General features: G+C 37.6%; 2 protein-coding genes across 4 annotated transcripts; both read left to right on the forward strand.

The window, feature by feature from the left end:
• The first annotated feature begins 183 nt into the window (after positions 1–183).
• On the forward strand, positions 184–6,419 carry vps28 (VPS28 subunit of ESCRT-I). The gene is made up of 10 exons (XM_078267992.1): positions 184–241; positions 2,788–2,851; positions 2,975–3,003; positions 3,287–3,324; positions 3,569–3,658; positions 3,748–3,853; positions 4,012–4,113; positions 4,322–4,375; positions 4,457–4,548; positions 5,233–6,419. The coding sequence occupies exons 2-10, from the start codon at positions 2,812–2,814 to the stop codon at positions 5,351–5,353; spliced, it is 672 nt and encodes a 223-aa protein (XP_078124118.1). The 5' UTR covers positions 184–241; positions 2,788–2,811; the 3' UTR covers positions 5,354–6,419.
• Positions 6,420–7,324: 905 nt separating this feature from the next.
• mapk15 (mitogen-activated protein kinase 15) lies at positions 7,325–17,108 on the forward strand. Of its 3 annotated transcripts, XM_078267918.1 has the most exons (15): positions 8,049–8,120; positions 9,050–9,147; positions 9,499–9,597; positions 10,172–10,201; positions 11,097–11,187; positions 11,470–11,600; positions 12,552–12,715; positions 12,905–13,044; positions 13,127–13,184; positions 13,965–14,102; positions 14,345–14,450; positions 14,671–14,989; positions 15,322–15,452; positions 15,568–15,720; positions 16,069–17,108. In XM_078267918.1, exons 4-15 carry the CDS (start codon positions 10,190–10,192, stop codon positions 16,261–16,263), a joined length of 1,638 nt encoding a protein of 545 aa, XP_078124044.1. In that variant the 5' UTR covers positions 8,049–8,120; positions 9,050–9,147; positions 9,499–9,597; positions 10,172–10,189; the 3' UTR covers positions 16,264–17,108. The 3 variants fall into 3 exon arrangements, with proteins under 3 accessions (XP_078124043.1, XP_078124042.1, XP_078124044.1); XM_078267916.1 differs by lacking the exon at positions 9,050–9,147 and having other exon boundaries at positions 7,326–8,120; XM_078267917.1 differs by lacking the exons at positions 9,050–9,147; positions 9,499–9,597 and having other exon boundaries at positions 7,325–8,120.
• The last annotated feature ends 478 nt before the right edge of the window (positions 17,109–17,586 follow it).

Genomic DNA, 17,586 nt, shown 5'->3' on the forward strand with positions numbered 1-17,586 from the left:
GATGTTTGACTGAGTGGAAATTATTAGATGTGGTCAAGCCTAAAAATATGTTCTTTACTTCTTATTTTAAATGGAAGATATGAATAGCCCTAATAAAGAGTACATATGTTTGATACACCAGTGATAATCTTAAAAAAGTATTAATGTTTAGTGAGGCACAATGGACACCTAATATTTTGACGTCTGCGGGTCCTCACAGGAAGGTGTGTTTACATAGACGTCACAGCAGTTTGCCGAAAGGGTAAGTAAAGTGTCTTTTAATTTCATTGATTAAACACTGATATTAAAAAAATGCTGCCGGATTCTTACCTGTTACCACAATAATGGTCACTAATACAAACTTCAGTGTTCACAAACAACTACCTGTATGGCCCAGTTATAATAAATCATTAAGGAAGTGCTTACGAGCTAGCCTCGACAGCTAACTTCGGGCTCGCTATTTCGTCAAAACAAATAGGCTGATGATCGGCTTTCTGTAGCTAAAAGGTTTTCCCTTTAGCTTATTCACCGTGAATCAGCTAATACTTCGAGTAAAACAACCTTTGTTTAACTCAGCGCGGCAGCATTGTACGCTTTTGTATTGTTGTAGCCAACCTGTACTTATCGGACTTCTGTTCTAAACAGCGAACACAGTCAGCCTTTTCATATGGTAACAATTATATGGTGTTAATCAGTTCAATTGAGAATGACGAACGTCAGGATGTCGCCCCTAAAGCTGGATTTAAAAGAAACTAAGGTTGAGAATTATTTCTGATATGTCCCTTTTTTTAATTGTTGAGACTGGTGGGGACCTGTGTAACTTACTGTTGATCCAATACATTTAATTAAGTTGCAGAGCTATAAATACCTCTTAACACTTGCCTGAGTTTCCCTCAGGAAAATGTTTAGCCGTGGTGACAAGCCACCTAAATCCTGATCCATCTCTTATGGCCTAAACGATAGCCACACTTATTATTATTATTATTATTTAGCACTTGCTGTGTAAAATTGCACATATGATATTCTTTCCTTAAGTTTTTTACTTTGTAAAATTGTTAATGTTTTATGATACTAGTGAAGGGTTTAAATCTTGCCTGATATAATATAAACTTTATAAACTTTATTTCAGACCCAGGGGGATCCATATCACAATAAAAAAACACACGGAGTATAACATAAACTACAAAAATACAAAACCTTCCACAATGTTCAGTGTCTGACATACAGACATGTTCGCCAATGGTTCCACAGTCTGGAAGAAAATCTGACAGAACTGCATACAGGGTTAGCCAAAACAGTGATCAAGTCATTTTCTGACTCGGATACCCTACACATAAATCTATACATCAGGTTACGTAAAACAGCAGAGCAGGTAGGTACCCCGATACTGACAAACATATGGCTTGCACTGGAGCTTCTTGGAGCCCTCAGCAGCAGCCTCATGCTGTCATTATAAGCCACTATGAGTTTTCTAATGCTGCCTTGCTTATAACGACACCACAGGTAGGCAGTATACAAAGGTGTACAATACGCTCTGAAGAGTGAGATCCTCACAGATACAGAGCACATGCTAAACTTACGACACAGCATGTTCGCTTGAGCATACAGCTTCCGACGCTGCCTATAGATATCCTTATCATCAGACCGGTCATTTGCAGTAATATGGCCCAAATATGTAATCTCACTGCACACCCTAAGTGCAGTACCAGACAGATCGAAGTCAGGGAAGGTTGACTGTCTGTCTTCTCTACTTCTAATAATCATGATATTACTCTTTTTGGCATTGTATTTTATATCAAAATCAGCACCATACTGTGTGCATATTCTCAAAAGCTGTTGGAGACCAGCACTATATGGGCTAAAAATGATCAAATCATCTGCGTACATAAGGTGATTCATTAGTGAGTCACCAACCCTACAACTTGTACCACATGCATTTAAAATCAAAGATAAATCATTCATATACATATTAAAAAGAAAAGGAGACAGAATTCCGCCCTAGCGAACACCATTGGTCACTTGGAAGGGGACAGATGTAACATTCCCCCATCTCACTCTCATTGTCTGATGCGAGTACCAATAAACCAAGATTCTTATTAAAAATCCAGGGACCCCACTTTTAGACAATTTTAAAGATAATTTCTCATGATTAACACGATTGAATGCTTTAGAAGCATCAATGAAGCACATGAACATTGTGGAATTTTACCTATTATATTTATCTAAAATTTCCTTTAGTGCAAAAATACATAAATCAGTGCCATGCTTTCTTTTAAAACCAAATTGGTATAATAATATATAATAGTATACACATATATAAAGTTTCTTGTCTGTGCACCAAAACACCAAATCAAATTCCTTGTATGTGAAAACCTACCTGGCAATAAACCGGATTCTGATACCAAAAAGTAGTAGATCTTGTAATCCATTTGTGGCTTGGAAGTTGTTGTTGTCGGTGTTTCAGTCTAACAGTGCTCTCCTTGGATCGTATCAGTATTAAATGCTAAAAGTGATAATCCAGAAAATGTCTTCTATTCATTCTAAATACCCTCGAGCACTGGTTCTGTTGTTACACTACCCTGCAGTATAAAAAGACAAGTTCCTTAATTTAACACGCATTTAATATCAATAATACTTTGAGAGAAACTCACCTATAACTCAGGACAGTCCCTACTACATATAACAACATTAAAAAAAATTGTGAAAAAAAACTTGTATTCATTAATAGTGGGAACGTGTTTTGGCTGGTTGTTTTGGTCACAATTATTAGTTAGTTAATAGACACATTGTAACTTCAATCTTTTTCAGATCAAGTTCTGATACATCAGCATCATGTTCCATGGGATACCCGTTACAGGAGGTGTGGGAGGAGGTAAGACATTCAAATAAATCTAATGTCTACGATGTGAGTTATTTAAATTGTTCAATCATCCTCCTTTCAACAGTAAATTATAATTAATGTCACTTAAAGTATGTCATTATTTTTTTCCCACAGCTCCTGCCAATAAGCCTGAGTTATATGAGGTAAATGGAACTACTTTTGAATGCTTTAATTAAGGCTTGGCAAATAGTTAATTTAATTTACACCTTTTTTTTAAAAAACAACCAAATGGAACTAAAATTATCTGATTATTTTCACTTTTTCAAATTGTCCACCGAACTGTTCCTGGAAGATAACCAGACGTACCATTTTCATGGATGCTACTTCTACAAGAAATTTTTCAATCAAACTGAACAAAAAAATAAATAATTTGATTGTACTTGTTAGCATTAGTGAAGGCCTTCACCACAATTCATGTCTTTTCAGGAGGTGAAATTATACAAGAATGCAAGAGAACGAGAGAAGTAAGTGTCATATATATATTACTAATTACTAGCCTATTATGAACACAGTAACCCAGGTATTTATAAAATATATACTTTATTTAGTCAGGAAATCACATTGAGATCAAGATCTCATTTGCAAGTGAGACCTGAGTACAAAGTGAAATATCAAACAAAAACACAGTGAAATGAAAATAAAAAAAGATTTAAATATCAAGAATGGGGCTAGTGTTGTAACACCTCCTTTTTAACCCTGTTTCTGAAGGTATGATAATATGGCAGAGTTGTTCGCTGTCGTCAAGACCCTTCAGGCTCTGGAGAAGGCTTACATCAAAGACTGCGTCACACCTAATGAGTGCGTCTTACTTAAGTTTATATTTTGTGTTTAAACCTGTGACTTTGATTGTGTTTTTTTTGTTAATGTGCAGGAGTTGTCTGTTTCAGGTACACTGCTTCCTGTTCCAGGCTGTTGGTTCAGTATAAGGCTGCTTTTAAACAGGTGCAAGGCTCTGATGTGGGCTCCATTGATGATTTCTGCAGAAAGTACAGAGTGAGTTCTCTTTTGGAGCACATATGATTTTATGACTCATTTGACTTTGTTTGTAAACATTTTTAAAAATTGGCCATGGAATTGTTCTATCATATATATATTTTTTTTTTAAGAGTTTTTCTTAGTAAGGATGTTACTCTTATCATTTTGTTTCCTAGCTCGACTGCCCACTAGCAATGGAAAGAATCAAGGAGGATCGACCAATCACCATCAAGGATGACAAGGGCAACCTGAACCGCTGCATTGCAGATATAGTTTCTGTACGTCCTCTCTCCTCTCTATCATATTAAACAGTCGGGAACAAACGGGAAGCTTATTTTGGAAGTGTGCCAGATTAAAACTGGAAGGATGTGTGCCCTGTTTGTGTTGCCGCCAGTAAAAAAAAAATAAAAAATAAAAAATCTTTTTTTCTTGTTGGTGATTGTGGAAGTTGGAAAGTATGTTGAGCATTGTCTCATTGTCTTTCAGCTCTTCATCACTGTGATGGACAAGCTGAGACTGGAGATCAGGGCCATGGATGAGGTAAATAAAAAAAAATAAAAAGTGTAAAACTTAAATAAACTCATCAACAACTCATTAACTGATTATTTTCTATTGGTCCAGATCCAGCCAGACCTGAGGGAACTGATGGAAACAATGAACAGAATGAGCAACATGCCTCCAGACTCAGAGGCTAAGGACAAAGTCAGCCTCTGGTTAGTTCCACTGGGCCGCCCAGTTTACAGTGTTTATGTTTAGCCTTGTGCCAGTTCAGTGTAGGATGCTTATTTTAGCCACAATGACACACACATAAATGCATGATGATTGTGTCCACAAGTTAAACTAATACTACTTTCACTGATGAATACTTATTCAATCCATGTATAATCATTTGCGGCAGACTATTTCTGATGGGTAAATGCTGTGGTATAACAAGTCAGACAAAAGCTGGGTCTAGAACTGTAGATCTCTGCGTGCCAATGCTTAAACAATTAAAATCCTGCTAACTTATTTATTTTTATATATAATACTGAGTTTTTGAAGTGGTAGTCGTGTTTAAATATATTGTTTTTGTACCTCAGATAGATCCGAGATTGATTGTCGGCCGTTTAAATTTTGTAGACATTGTTTTCGATTATTTGCTCTCCTTATGCGTGGGGCATGGAGCAACATGTACGGTTTATTATGTTAAAGCATCTTTGCAGTTGACAAAAACTGAATTCATGGCTCAGGGGACTGCAAGTTGACAAGTTGTATTATGAAAATCAATAAGTGGAATTTGACATTTCCTTGACTGCATGTACAGTATAAGTTGAACTACTTTATAATCAAGTCTGTGATAAGTCTTAACAGCTTTGTCCTAACTCTCATCTACCTTGATTTGTATTTGTTCTCATCAGGTTGACCACCCTCAGCAGCATGTCAGCCTCAGATGAGTTGGATGATAATCAGGTGCGCCAGATGCTATTTGATCTTGAGTCAGCCTACAATGCATTCAACCGCTTCCTCCATTCCTCCTAAAGCATCTGTCCATCATTGATCCATCTGTCTGAGATTCTGACTCTATATCTGTTAATATCTATTAAGTTAAAAAAAAAAATTAAACACTCTACTTTCTCTTTCTAGCTGTTAGTAGAGAGTGGATTTATATCTGTGCAGGTTTTCTGTCTCATATCCTCCCGATTCTTACCTGCTGCTTGCTTCCTACGTCCTTTATTTATGTTGTGTACTACTCTAACTTCACTGCCTTGCATACTACACTGTGTCTGGTACATCATGCTGCCTGCAGCCTTGCCCACCAGGCCCGCCCTGTGCTGCGATATGCTCCATTGACCTCTTTTCTAGACAAACCTGTGCGATAAATCCTTTAACATGGCTGTTTATTCTGCCCTTGATAAAACAGTTTACTTCTAACTTTGTACTGTAATATCAAAAAGGTCTAATTTTATACTTAAGTTTTGCATAGCACTAACAAAGAAGCATGATACAATTATATTTCGCAAAGTCTGCACATGAAGAAAAGGTTGCAACAGCCAAAGCCTTTGTATTATTGGAAAGATAAATATTGTTCTTTTCTTTTTGGTACCCTAATTCTATCCAATGCCTGCCACTTGGGGTCATAGGAGCATTTTTTGTTCTGTATACCATTTTGTTTTTCTATCACACTTATTTTTACTGCAGAAATCTGAAACAGTTTTTGTAGATAGAATAAAAGAAGCTGACAGACTGTCAGTTAATGGAAAATAAATGCAGCTGAAATAATTGTTTGGACTTTAAGATAAAAATGTACTTATTTAATGATTATATTGAAACTATGGTGGACGGACTTGTTTGTGTATGTTTTCTAGCCCTTTTTTCTGTTAACTTACCTAATCAATGTTTCCTTAATAAGTGAGGGTCACATGAAGTGGGTAAAAGTGAGTTGGACACATCCCATGCTTATTGTGCTTGCTAAATATGTTTCAATCCTCAAACACCATTAGGGGGAACATGTTTATTAAGATGTATCATTGTAAATAATAGTTTTGATTTTTAAACAAGAGCATGTAACACCTTTTTAGAAATAAAGATGAAAATCTACCTCTAACTTCATCTGTGTTGTGCGAATAAGATCATATTTGTTTAGAGTTTTGTCTATGCAGTGTCCAAAACTGTTTAACTTGTGACATGTTTAGAAATATAATAAGGGTAGCAAGTGATTTAGAAGAAATTAAGAACTTAATAACCTAAATAAAATAGTCTAGTAGAAAAGGTTCTCTGAATTAAATGAGTAAATATCTGGTCAAAGAATGAAAACAAGACTAAGAATCTGACTGAATGTTCAAATACCCAGCTCTAATACTAACTGGCCACAGGATTTTTGTCTGTTATAATTAGCATAATATATAAAAAAAAAAAAAAAGTCTTAAATATTTATTTTTGTACAGTGCCCATCTATAAGACGGGTCCACAAGACAATAAACACAAGATCCATTTTAATTACTTTAGGTGTGATTTCCTATCAAATGTTCTGCTGACAAGCCCACTTGCTTAGAACTTAACGTCCCCAGTTTGCAATTCAGGGGTTTCTGTTATAAAGTTGTGGTCTCTAAGACCAAGTTAAAATGACTATTCAGTCTTTGGTAAAAGCACATTTGCTTTATTGCTTATGGCTCAGGACGTAATTGTAGACGATCGACCAAAAATATTTACTGATGTAGTCTGCACGCGGCACGGCCATCAGTTTTATTTTCCCAGGTTAGTCACTTACTTTTGCTTTTGTTTCCTCTCTGAAGTTACATTTAATATTAATGGGTTAGCCAGTGTAGATCACAAAGGCCTAGTTGACGCACCTTTTTGTTTTCTACTTGCTTGTGAGGACTGGTCCCAGTTTGCTGCAGAACTAAAACCAATAGAACAGCCGTTCATCATCAAACAGACTCTACGAGGAACTTCGTTTAAATTGGAACATTTTGATGAAAATTATAACATTTTGATATACAATTATAACGGAGGTCTTCGTATAATCCCACCATCGTCTACAGCACTAATGTCATTGAGAGCCAGATGTCCATCTCTGACTTGTACGAATGAGTGTAGACCACCGACTGTATGGTGTAGTAAGAAAGATAGAAAGATTATTTGTTTTAATTTTCCTAGCAAGAAGTGTTTTTGCGGCAGCTGTTCTTAATACAGCCATGGGCGGCTCCTTTAAGAACCAGGCAGCAGCGTATTGGTTACCAGGACGACAAATAATGACACAACTCTACGGCTCATCTGTTTGCAGCAGCAGTGTGGGAGTATCCAAACTTGTAGTAAGAATTGACTTTCACCTTGAAAGATAACAACATATTCTGTACAGTGCAGGTTAAACAGTGTGTTTTCAGTCACTAGTTAGATGAGATATAGTTTAAAACGAACCTGCCGCTTTTGGACCAACATTGATTGATTGAACAGTAGGCAACGCGACGTTTGACTACAAGTAACGTTACGAGATACAGAGGGTCGCATGTGGGTTGCCAGATAAGATACAAAACTACAGAAATGCTCGGTAGTTTCAAGCTGCAGCTCTGACGGAACTGGCTCCACAATTCAGTCCTTTCTACCAACCGTTTTAACACCTGTTTCCTGGACATTCAAGGCCATTGATCTCTTTCAGTAATAATCAAAGTATGGTGATGCTTTCTGCATGAGCAGAGGAACGGACTGTTGAAAGAAAATGAGCAAACATTATGAATCAACAAATGTGTCTGAGGTGGAGGACCACATTTCTCTGAAGTATGACATCAAGAAGAGACTTGGAAAAGGGGTGAGTGACTTTTTGTCTCTACTGGATTTAATGGAAGTTAATTTCCCCCCCAGACTATACAATGAATAACAAAACTCCTAATTGCACCTTTGACATGAATCCCTACTTGCAAAAGTTTTGTGAGTTGCCAAAAACTTTTGGTCAATGCTGTTCTTGCAAACACCCCTCTTTACATCCGATTCCTCTCTACCTGTATGTTTACCACATCTTTAAGCCCCCTCTGTACTTTAGTCTTAAGAAAAATTCCTGACATTTTCCAGACTTAATATCCTTTTACAGTTTTGTAAGCAATGGATTTATTTACTTTGGCAGGACAAACTCTTTCTTTGCAGATCAGCTGATGTGTGAGGACACTTGTTCCCTTGAGAGTCCAAATCCCTTTTTTTCTCTCCACTAGGGTTGCCACTGGGCTAAAAACTGCCTGGTTTCTTTCCATAGACTGTCCACTGAGACTCACAAATTGCTGCTCTGCTTGCAATGGCCAGGTGTAACTGCCACGTAGACACATCATATTGGCTAACTAAACGTACCTGAGGGCAGATGTGACTCATGTTACACGGCTGTTGAACCTGTTTACGGTTCATTGTTGGGATAATCGCATTCTGTGCGGTGATGCTTCAGGGAGCCAAACAATACTGTGCTAATTGGCTTTAGAGAGACAAGTGCTTTCACAGCAGCAAAAAAATGCCCTAATATTTCTGAATTTATAAACTGTTTTGTTTTGAAACCCAATTTCCCCTGTAAATGTGCATCACTATCTCTTCTTTTGGAGCCGAGGTTTGACAGATACAACAGTCACCAGGGCTGTGTGAATCTGATCCACTGCCTCCAGTGACAGTGCTGCTCCTTGTGTCTCTACAATAACAGTGGTCTCTAATGCCCTGCCTCACTGCTGCCTCTGTTATGCTTGACTTCCCTGCCTTCATCAGCACCCTGCCTCTCCCTTCACCACAGACACAGAGGTCACGTCCTCACCTGTTCTTCTAGGAATATGGTGATCGGAAGTGCATGTTTATGTTTTTGAAAGGTATTGTGGGTTTAAAAGGCACATACTCATATGTTTAGAACTAGGTGTCCTAGCATGTGGCAAGAAAAAACAACCATGTAGAGAAACTCTTGGACAACAGCTGAATGAATTAAACATGGAAAATAAAAGACTCAATATTATTAATCCAGTCTCTATTATCTGTATGGAGCAACTGCTTGGACCTCACTTTTTCTAAATTTCATGCTACGGCCCTGACCACAGTGTTTCCCCAATTTAGTTTTTTTATATACTGTATATTTTTACCTGCTTGACATCCTGCAGTTAAAACTATAAGTCACCTCCTGCATGGAGAAGAGGTGACCTGATACCAATATGTTGTATCTCTCTCAGGCTTATGGCATTGTATGGAAAGCAGTTGACAGGCAGACGGGCGAGGTTGTGGCTGTAAAGAAGATCTTTGACGCCTTCAGGAATAGGACAGATGCCCAGGTGTGTGCTTGATATGACAGTGAAGTAAAGTCATTATTGTACCCTGTTAATGTTATTCATATCTTAATATCATATCTATGTAGCCTAATGGTTCCCAACCTTTTTGGTATGTGACCCCTTAGTAATTAAGCAATGGCAACTTGCAACCCATTGTCAATGGTTGCATACGACAACTGGTTCTGCCCAATTTAACCAAAAAGGGATTATTTAAATACAATTTCTGAAGAGGTCAAATTATCCAGCAATACACAAGACAAAAGGTAGCAATTATCGGAAGGTCTGAAAAAGATAAATATAATTTTGTTTGGCAAATTAGTTTTTCTTCTTTCCTATTCTAATAATTGTCTTGCAACGGTTTCCAAATTGGCTCATTCGGGGGCTGGGCTAGACTACCCCCCCGTGCAGCCTCACTTTATACTGCTGGAATCGCCCCTGGGCTCACTTGCCTGTTTCAAAAGAGAGACAAGTTTGGCTAATGATTAAATGGAACAGGAGGCTTGTGTATGCCGAGTTTATGGCCTGACATGTTGCTTGTAGAGTTCATATCCTAACTGTAATTTTCTTCCTTTTGCAGCGGACATTCAGGGAAATCATGTTTCTCCAGGTAACAATTATAATTTTGTTTGAGTGAAAATAATGGCCAACTGACATACTTTCATTCTTTTAAATTTAAGTCCCTAAGGTTAATAATTTCGGTCCCACTTTCTACATTTTGTTTTCATTATTTCTGTCTTTGTCCTGTATGTTTCTGAATAAATGTACAAAATATTAGGGACACTTCATGATATACAGTGATTGTTGTGTCTTTGGATACTGCACCTACTGTAAGCTCCATCGTCAATTCTACAAAAAAGTGCCAACTCAATAACAGGAAAATTCTCTTTATACTCCTTTTTTCAACGCATTTACAGATAAATTGCTGTATTTTGAAAGTCTGCTCCACTGATGCTGCTACAGTAGTTGTACTCTGCCCTTCCTACTCTTGCACTGTTTATTTTTCCATTACTGTTTCGTCAAAGTGAATCGCTTTATAAGTAGAAACATGCTGGAAACAGATTTTTCAGCTGTTTAGTTTCCTGTGTGAAAGCCATTGAGCAATGACACTGCTAATGCAGCATGGTAAAAATTCTACAGTAGCAAACTTTGACTTTATTATTATTATTATTATTATTCAGAAGGAGATTAACTAGGAACAGCAAACATGTACCTGTCTCACTTTGCTTTATATCAACACATTCCTGTTTGACTCTTTATCTGCCGACCTACATATTGTACGTGCAACCTTCAGCTGTGCCTCTGCCCCCTAATCAGCTGTTATCATCTTCCAGGTGTTGTGTTAGGGATTTACAGTAGTCAATATGTAACCTCTGTTACATAAAACTTTCCCTGTTGTGTACTTTACACAATACCTGACCGTTGTTATAGGTCAAACAGTAGCCAGGATTTTTTTTGTGTGTGTGTGTGGTTTCTGTTACTAAAAATCTCCTTTCTGTGTGCAGGAGTTTGGAGATCATCCCAACATCGTCAAACTTCTAAATGTCGTCAGAGCTCAAAATGATAAAGACATTTACCTCATCTTTGAATACATGGGTGAGTGTTTGGAAGAGTGTGTGTGTGTGTGTGTGTGTCCTCTCTGCAATTTAACCCATGACTGTACACCAGCATCCAGCACAGACCTCCACTGTTTCTCTCTGGCATTTCGTTTTCGGCACTTGGTTGAAAATCATTGTCTATGTTATTATAGAGGAGCATGTGTTTAGCAACTCTATTCCAAAATCACAAATAACTGACGACAATTTACAATTCAATCTTTGGTAGATGTTAATGTTACAGTTGTATTATCATCCACTTTTGCTTTCTGCTTTGTACCAGATACCGACCTGCATGCAGTGATAAAGAAAGGTACCCTGCTGAAGGACATCCACAAACGTTATGTGATGCACCAGCTCTTCAAAGCTGTCAAATACCTGCATTCAGGAAATGTTATCCACAGGGACCAAAAGGTACGCCAGGTGGAGAATATAAAGCATTAGTCGTGAATCCATTTATTAGTATCATAAGTGTATATGTGTGTGTAAAAAAATAAATTAAAAAAATATATATATGTATGTGTGTATATATATATATATATATATATATATATATATATATATATATATATATATATATATATATATATATATATATATGTGTATGTATATGTGTGTGTATATGTATATGTATGTATGTTTGATTTTTTTTAATCATAAAACATATCAGAGTAACAGAAAGTGCTCTTATTTTGATTAAAAGAAATCCAACTCATATTGCTGCACATATTAATGATTTCCTTTATCTTTGTTTTGTGGTTGCTGAATACTTTCTCGATTTAATAATTATCGTTTCGGTCAATACATTTTCTGAAAATAGCGAAAGATGGAAGTCATAATTTCCTAAAGCCCAAGTTGAGGTCTTCAAATTGCTTGTTTTGTTCGACCTACAGTCCAAAATCAAATGGTATTAGTCTACGCTGATATAAAACAGAAAAGCAGAAGGTCCTCACAGTGAAGAAGCTGTAAACCAATGAATGTTTGGCATTTTTGCTAAAAAAAAAAAAAGACTTTAAGGATGAATAGATTATCAAAGTAGTTGCAATTGATCAAATAATGGAATAATTGTTTGAGCCCTTATGTAAATCTAAGCCACTTTGTCCAAAATACTGTCTTCATGTAATCACTTTCAGTAACACTTCCACGTCTTCCAAGTCTGCAGGAAAATTGCTGACATAGCTACACAAAACGGCTTCTGATCCTAGAGCCTAGAATTTCATCCCTCCTTCTCTTCTATTTGTCTGCTGTTCCACCTCAGTTCATTTCTGTTCTCATACCTTGTTCGACCTGCTCTCTGTAAATAAGTGAAAACCAAACTATTGTTGTCCCTGTGAAGACTGTTTCTCTTGTCTGTGTTTCCAACAGCCATCCAACGTGCTGCTGGACACCGACTGTGTAGTCAAGCTGTGTGATTTCGGCTTGGCCAGATCACTCAACCAGATCCAAGAGGACAGTGGGAATCCAGCACTGACGGAGTACGTGGCGACGCGGTGGTACCGAGCTCCTGAGATCCTGCTGGGATCCACAAGGTATCAACTGTGATGAGCATCTGTTAGTCAGTATCTGTACTACATCTTCTTCTTGTGCTTGTTCTTCACAGCAGTTGACTTAACAGTGATGAAGAAGGCAACATTTGGAACATTTTAATTCAGAGAAGAGAATACTTCTTTGGAAACATTAGTGTACCAGACTGTAAGAGGAATACATCTTGTCCAAAGGTACACTAAAGGCGTGGACATGTGGAGCCTTGGCTGTATCCTGGGAGAGATGCTGCTGGGAAAAGCCCTGTTCCCCGGGACATCCACCATAAACCAAATAGAGAAGATCATGAGTGCCATACCCCACCCCAGCCCAGAAGGTGATTAAAGAAATCATACTTTACTTTTAGTAACTGACAACCTTCATCCCTATGAATTAATTAAATGCATTTTAATTTTCAGATATTCTCGCAATCAAGTCTGAATACGGATCTTCTGTCATTCAGAGAATGTTACTAAAGTAAGAATCTTTTTTTATTATTCATGAAGAGGTTCTTTATATGTACATGTAAATATAAATAAACAACAATGCATCTGTTCAATTTCACTTAGTCAACTCACATATATTACTTTGTTTATACGTGAACACAGAGTGTGCACAGTTGCTCATGATGCTAGGCTTTTTTCTAATCTTGTCACTCCTGGGACAGAGCTAGTTTTGGGAGACATGATAACACATTTCCTTCCTTCCACTGGGAAGACTGTTATCAGAACATGCAAGTGGAGGTGTGGTTGATTACCTGCTCAGAGAGCATGAGCAGCGATTGTTGCAGAGATGCAATGACGCAGCAGTGACAAAGCAAAATCATAAACTAAACTAATCTATCTAAATCTACTAATACGCTTCAAAAGGCAACTTGTTTAAAACAAAACGAACAAAAAAAACAGTGTGTTGGATATACACACACACACACACACACACACACACACACATTCCACTGCCTTTCTTCTGCCTGCTGCTTTTTTATATTTAAAGGGAAACTCCACCTATTTTACACATTAAAGTCTGTTTACAGGTCTTGGAGTACTACTACATATGTGAAAGAAGTTCTCCGAGCAAACTGTTAGTGGTCGGAGATTTAGTTGCATTGTGGGTAATGTAGGCGCCAGGTTTTGACAAGGAAGACAAATGCATGGAATGACATTTTTTTTAACTGTACAGCACAAGTCTGACGATGTTACAGCAGTGCAATGCTAAATCTCTGCAGGAGCCTTTAAAATCTCACCCTTCCTTCACCAGACCACAGGTGCCTTTGGAGGATCTTCTCCAGCTGTCTGTGCCTCCTGATGCTCTGGACCTGTTGAAAGGTTTGCTAGTTTTCAACCCAGACAAGCGGCTCACTGCTGAGCAAGCCCTCCAACACCCATATGTAGCCAGGTATGAAGGATCAAGAATTCAGATTAGTTAAGATGAGTAGCTGTGGTTTCCCACAAGAGGTTGTAGAGATGTTGTTGTTTTTTTATTCTCTTCTCTTTTGTTTGCTTTGTTGAACAGTTAAAATAATTTCTTCTGAATGCTTTGCTGCCTGTGCTAGATTGAGTTTAGAGACATCAAAATTTGTACCATAACTTTATTACTATTTTGTGCTATAATTTATTTAAACGTTTCTGTCTCTTGAGGTTTCATAATCCAGCCAGGGAGCCAGCTCTTAACTATGATGTAGTGCTGCCAGTGGATGATGATGTACAGTTATCTGTTGTTCAGTACCGCAACAAACTTTATGAGGTACAAAATGATTCATAAATGTTCAGAAGGCAACATTGATTTTAATCTTTACACAGTAGACCACATTACATACAAGTGTATTGCATATATATATATATATATATATATATATATATATATATATATATATATATATATATATATATATATATATATATATATATATATATATATATATATATATATATAAGCCTAATTGTCCTCTGTTTCTAACCTGCAGATGATACTGGAGAGGAGAACTAATCAGAGGGTGCTAAGGCTGATCCATCCAAAGGATGGAGGCTGTGTCAATAGCATTGAGAAGCCCCCTGTGAAGGACAAAGTAGAGAAGGGCCCAGTGGCAGTGAATGGGTGTGGTGACCCCGGAGGGAAAACACAACATGAAAAGACCAAAGAGACAAACGATGTTCCTTCCCATACAGGCGTCACCAAGCCTGGGCCTGTGAGTGTGTCAACCCCACCTGCTGTGGAGAAGACGAGTCCATTGTCTAGTCCTGGCTTGGGAAAACTCACATATAACCCCATCACACATGCCCCAAGTATGTCTGAATTTTATTTTTCGACACAGGACTGGGTATCGAACCTTAGTACTTTTTTGGTACTGATTTAAAATATGTTCATATTACATTATTAAAAAAACAATGTTCTGTTCAGATTTGTAATCTTGCATTTTAGTTAAGAAAAGTTTTTGATTCATTGCCTGTGTTTAGACATTTAACATTTGAGAACCTTGACTTCTGAATGAAAGTGATAGGTTTGGTGTAAAACATGTTTATATTTATTAAAATAAGGTATTTAAAAAGTATTGTTTTGTTAAGTCCCATGCCTTCACAGTGAAAGGTAGAAAACCCAAACTCTTTTCTTTATTCAGATGGTTTCGTTCGGAGTCCAGCTGGTCCTCCTAATTACTACCCCTCCACTGCAGCCAACAGGAAACTAGTGGGACAGACCAGTAATGGAGGTGCAACAACCTCACCAACAGAGGGCACCAATACTGATGCAGTAATCAACCGACCTTAGTCTACTTACTTTTTTTTGTTTTGTTTTCTCTCCTACTCATGATCTCTCTGTGGCTCACCCTGTATGTTGCTCTCTCGCTTATCCCTACCTTCACTAGACCATGGACCAGATTCTCCGGCGTGGTCGCTCAGCCCCTGTGACCCATAACCGCTCCTTCTCCTTGACCCTAAACCAAACCCAGAACAACCCGTTGGTTCGCCAAGATGAGCCATCCCTGTCCTCTGGGCTATATGTCACATCTGCACGCCTGGTTAGTCCACCACACCTCAGGACATGTACAATATGACTCAATGCCAGGATGGAATTTCAGCCTATTTACACGCTTGATGAAATATTGATTTAAACATAGAATCGGGGTTCAAAATGAACTTTTTCGTCCACCAGCCAAATGGTTAGTGAATGTTAGCTAGTGAATGTTTAGATTACTATTGTTTTTTTGGCTGGTGAGTGAGGCAAATCTACCAGCGACCTGCATATTTGCATTTGGCTGGCAGACTGCGTTAAATATAAAAATATATATATATGAGAGAGAGAGAGAGCTTGGTGGCTTTACTAAGAGATAAATAGAATGTCTAACTTTCTTTCTCTTTCCATGCAGAACCAGCGCTCCACCTCTCAGGTTCGTGAGGCTCTGCCACCAACACGGTTCAGCAAGAAAGTATTTCAGAGTAACTGTAATGTGGCTGCTGCAGGCGACCCTCGAGCCAAACTGGGCAGCTATTCCCAGGCCTATGGTACCATCAACAAGACTGAACTGGACAATCTGCTTCGAAGCCGTCCTTACAACCAGTAACTGCTGTCATGTCACATGTTTCAACACTCAACAAGATTTGCCTTGCACAAGTATGTTAGGCACAAGGAAAACTGAAAGACAACTTGGGAAAAAAAAACAAAAAAAAAACTGAAGACTCTTACACCTCTTGAATACTATGTAAATTGTATCCACGGAGACATGTCTATCGCTGTCCGAGTCTATAAAAATTCCAGTAACTTTATATTGCATTTATCCAATTGTACCAGCAATTTATGAACATATGTACAGTATATATGTGTAGTTGCTTCAAAAAGTTTTCACTCAACAGCATTTCTCACAAGACTGGATTACCAACCAGGCAAACCCCAGACCTTCAGGGGTCCTGAAGGCCCATTTTAGGTGTCAGTAGGTTTGTGGTCATTTACAAATTTATTTGGGAATATTCACCTTTTTAGCACATTATCATCTGAAATGTTGACTTGGCTACCTGTCTATCCATAGAGAGAAATTCACATTCTAAATATTCCTAAATCGATTTGTGTTTTAAGTAAGTATCACAAACAGTGAGCCCCTGCTGATAGGGGCCCACGAATACTTTTTGCCCCGGGGCACACTACATGGTCAAACCAGCCAGGGTTTTTCATGTTGATCTATGTAGCTAATGACCTATTGGCTTAATGGTTTATGTACATTAAACCAGTTGGTTTCAGATAATATGCAATATATAATATGCAAATAGTTTAAACAAGGAATTGTTTTACAATTGTGTACAGAAAGAAAAAGATTAGTGTTTCTTGATTCCAGTTTATAATGTTGGATGTTGACATGGATGACTGTGACAACAGGCCACCATAAAGTTTAATAATAAACAGAGGTTGAAATACTCGGCGCCTTGCTTTTTACCTGAAATATTGGATACAGTTACTTGAATTAAATAAGATCATTAATCATTAGAAGCCTAGAAGGCAAATTGCTTTTTGATGAAACTGCCAACAACTCATGGGCCCCAGGTAGACACTGCTTTTTGTTAGAGGTAACAAGCCAAAAAGGCTGGAAACCATTGGTCTATTCTTAAACAATGATTGTATTTTAAAGGCTTACTGTATGTGTTTTTTACATGTAAATTTGAGTCTTAAGGTATTGTAACTACAGCTGTCAGATGAATGAAGAGGAGTACAAAGTACAACAGTGGTGGAAGAAGTACTCTCTTATCTCTTAAGGTAGGTAAAAGGTAGTAGCAATACAACAGTTTAGAAATATTCTATTACAAGTAACAGTCCTGCAAAAATTTTACTTAACAAAAATATTAGAATCAAAATAAATGTAATTGGTATCAAAAGTAAAGGTAGAATGGCCAAAAAC

This window comes from Sander vitreus, chromosome 14 (genome assembly GCF_031162955.1).
Source record: "Sander vitreus isolate 19-12246 chromosome 14, sanVit1, whole genome shotgun sequence".
In the NCBI taxonomy this organism is placed as follows: domain Eukaryota; kingdom Metazoa; phylum Chordata; class Actinopteri; order Perciformes; family Percidae; genus Sander; species Sander vitreus.